Here is a 3,450-nt window from a genome sequence, read left to right on the forward strand (position 1 = left end):
GCTGCTGGTCACAGCGGCCCTGCTGCCTGGGCTGGGGGCCTGGGGCGGATCGGCAGCACAGTGTTCCACAGACCTACCTTTGGACTGTCTCTTTGGGAAGGCTGAACCCTGGCCTCAGTGCAAGAGCAGCTTGAACAACACCGTGGTTCCAGCCTGCTGCTGCTTCTCATGCCGTAAATCCGGTTATTATTAATTCAGCTCTGCAAAGTTGTTTGGCCCGAGATGAGAAGTCTGATTTCACTGTCTGTACGGCGACCAACGTTACGCATTTCCTCACTGGGCTTGCGACATGTTGCAGACTGCAAGATTCCTCCCCCCAAAAAGTTGTTCTCTTACTGTTGTCTTTAGAAGTACCTGCTGGGCGTCTGAGTGAGTGGAGCGATGGAATGGGAGCGAGCGTGGGGCAGCCAGGCCCAGTGAGGGGTCCGTGTGGCAGCACACTGCGTCCTCTGCTCAGGACGCAGCACCCTGCCAGGGTTTGGCCTCGGGCCCCTGGGGCGAGGAGGGTCGGGCACCTTCCGGAGCGCGGGGGATGCTCTGGTCACGTGGGCACCACAAAGGCTGGATTAGCCCTTGCAGCAAAAGCTGGCTTCGCGTTGAGTTGAGGTGCTGGGGACCGGCGGGTGCTGGAGAGGTGTTGCAGGCTCCTGCCCGTGCGGTAACACTGTCCCTCGCAGGAGAAAGGAGATGCCGTGGGTTTGGATGGTGGCGAACACCATGTGCTGGCCCATAGTTCAGGGAGCGTGGAGGGGATGGGGGGAAGCGTGCACTGGTCTGAAGGTCCAGTGGCCCCTGCTCAGTGGCTGCGTTTGTTTTGCTTGCAGAGGGCAAGTTCTGCTTTGCACTAACACTTTGCACTAATACCTCTTCAACTCATAGCTGGTTTTATAAAGTCACCGCTGTCTCAAAAGAGACTGACTCAGGACAGCGTGGAGTTGCACTGCGAGGCGATTGGCAATCCCATCCCTGAGATCCAGTGGTGGTTTGAGGGGAACGAGCCAAATGAGACCTATGCCCAGCTCTGGGATGGCGCACGGCAGGACCGTGTCAAAATCAACGCCACCTACAACCTGCACTCCACCAGCACCATCCACATCGCAAACCTCTCGAGCGACGACTCGGGCACGTACGAGTGCCGGGCCAGCAACGACCCCGACCGCAACCACTTGTCGAAGAGCCCCAAAGTCAAGTGGATCCGTTCCCAGGCGAATGTTTTTGTCATCGAACGTGAGTGGCCGTACCGAGGCCTTGGCACTTGCTCAGACACCGGTGTCGAGTCTCCTGCCATGCTCACCCCCGCACCCGTGTCCTGTGGCTCCCGACAGCTCCCCGCACCCTCCCACCCCAGCTGTAGAACCGAGAGACTCCCACCCTCTGTTATCTCCCGCACCACCCGTGACTTGACCCGACATGGCCCTGCTCAAAAAGGGTTGTGGCTTCCCAACCAAAAGACCCTTCGGCTGTCCTGCGCCTTTTCCGGAGCCAAAGACCTGGGACGTCCCGCTTATTCCCGAGTGCCTCCGAGTCCTGGTGCTGGCCGCAGAATTGAGTCTCGATTCTGTGGGAACTCTGCTCCAGCCGCCACTGACAGCCCGGCCCTTCCCTGCAGCTCGTACAGCTCCTGCTCCTGTCAACAGTCGTGCTTTAAGCTCGCTTCTCGCTAGTGATCCAGGTTGTGGGGAACAAAACCTGCTTTGAGTCTCTGGAGATGCAACCGTTTTTGAAGTGGCCTTGTCTGTGTGCGACACTGAGTGTGATGTAGCTGCTTGTCCTGCAGAAGTGACCAGTTTCCCTCTGCTTAGAGCTGACAGTTGAACTGGGGAGCTCGTGGGTGGCTGCTTCAAGTGATAGAAACCTGAACCAGTGTGAGGGGCTTTGACATCCTGCTTAGGTCTTACCCTGAGTCCCGAGGGCGGCAGAGCGGCGTAGCAGCCTGTGCCAGCGAACACAGACCTCCAGCAGAACCTTCTGGAGTCTGGGCAGGGGAAAGGCAAAAATGCCTGTGAAAGCTGTTCCTCCTGAGATTGAGACGGGGAGGGAGGTTGGGACTGTGGTGACACCAGGGCCAAGTAGTGGTGCTGGTCACGGCCTCTGTGTTCTGGGGCTGCCTCCTGCCAGGAGAAATGCCCAGGTCATCCCACAGCTATAATTTACTGCTGCTTGGCACATGGAGGCCTGGGGCCTTCTGGAGCCCAGTTCTGTGTGTTCTGCAGCAAATCGAGCTGTAGCCTCATGAGCTGCATCAGATGGTGCATGTGCTGCTTGCACACGCTCTTGTTTGCTGCCCCTCACAGAAGGGGTCTGGGCTGCCATCCATGATGTTACTGGAGGTGACTGCTCCGGTGCTGGGAGGTGGCAGCACAGCGAGTGCTGCAGTGGCTCGTAAAAGCAGAGAGCCGTGTCCTGCCCTTCACAGCACGACCTTTTCCATTGCTTATCGAACACAGCTCTGCTGAGCTGCCCCGTCACAGGGACAGCAGGAGGCTCAGAACAGTCCAGGGCCCATGGCAGTGATGCCGCGGGCGAGAAGCGGTGGCAGGGTCAGCACCGGCTGTTGCTGGGGGCAGTCAGACCCCAGGCACCTGGTTTTGAATCTCCTCTGCTGGTACTGTCACTTCTGGTAGGAAAGTGATTGCAGAGGTAAGTGGAAGCTGTGAGAGACAAGGAGCTGAGGGTTTTGGTAACTGTTCACACCAAAGGTTCACGGGCAGGTGTGTGGCATTGGGAATGTCACTTGCTGACTTGAGTCGCCTTGTTTATGAACGCAGGTCCCGACATCAGAACTCATGTAACTGAGGATTCCGGGAAGCTGATCCTCTCCTGTAACATGACGGGATCTCACCCGCTCAAGGGTCACAAGTGGATGCACGGGGACAAGGTCCTGCAGACGGACACCGAGTCAAGCGCTTTCACCAGTTACATGTGAGTGTTGGGACACGGTTGGAGGATAATCAGAACACTGGGGTACCCACTGCAGTTAATGTTTTCTGTGGGCTGAACCCAGTGCTCGGGGCTTGCAGGTGCTGCTGAACATGTCAGCTGTTAGACTTGGGAACACAGGATGAGCCGAACGAAGTTTCAGCAAGGCCCAATGCTTTCTCCTTTACAGGAGGAGGGGGCAAAAAGCAGGAGGAAGGGATTATATGCCACAAGTATCCCCTTAGTCAGAGAAGTTCCACTGCTCTGTGTTTCTGTGGGGCTTGGTTGGTGTGTCAGGTGCAGCGTGCCCGCTCTGTCTGACATAGCGGTGCTGGAGCCACTTCCCAGCACTATGAGGGGCCCCTGCTCTGGCAGGACGTCAGCTCCCTGCTCCCCAGAGGCCGCGGGTGGGACGAGAGGCTCCAGTGCGTGTTGTCGGCCTCTGGGGTTTATGTAACTTTCCAAAGTCCTCCCGCTCTTAGGGAGTGGGCTGGGAAGCTGCCCGCGGGTTGTGGCCAAAGAGCGGGCGCA

The 3,450-nt window shown here is 57.8% G+C and overlaps 1 protein-coding gene across 1 annotated transcript in view; it reads left to right on the top strand.

The window, feature by feature from the left end:
- Positions 1 to 879: 879 nt before the first annotated feature.
- BSG (basigin (Ok blood group)) overlaps positions 880 to 3,450 on the top strand; it is a gene marked incomplete at its 5' end in the record, with an annotated part of 7,447 nt that continues 4,876 nt past the window's right edge. The window contains 2 exons of the mRNA XM_010132562.1: positions 880 to 1,227; positions 2,769 to 2,922. Of these exons, the coding sequence (XP_010130864.1) occupies positions 880 to 1,227; positions 2,769 to 2,922 (502 nt within the window). The remainder of the gene's footprint in view (positions 1,228 to 2,768; positions 2,923 to 3,450) is intronic.

This window comes from Buceros rhinoceros, unplaced genomic scaffold, assembly GCF_000710305.1.
Source record: "Buceros rhinoceros silvestris isolate BGI_N320 unplaced genomic scaffold, ASM71030v1 scaffold25113, whole genome shotgun sequence".
Taxonomy (NCBI): domain Eukaryota; kingdom Metazoa; phylum Chordata; class Aves; order Bucerotiformes; family Bucerotidae; genus Buceros; species Buceros rhinoceros.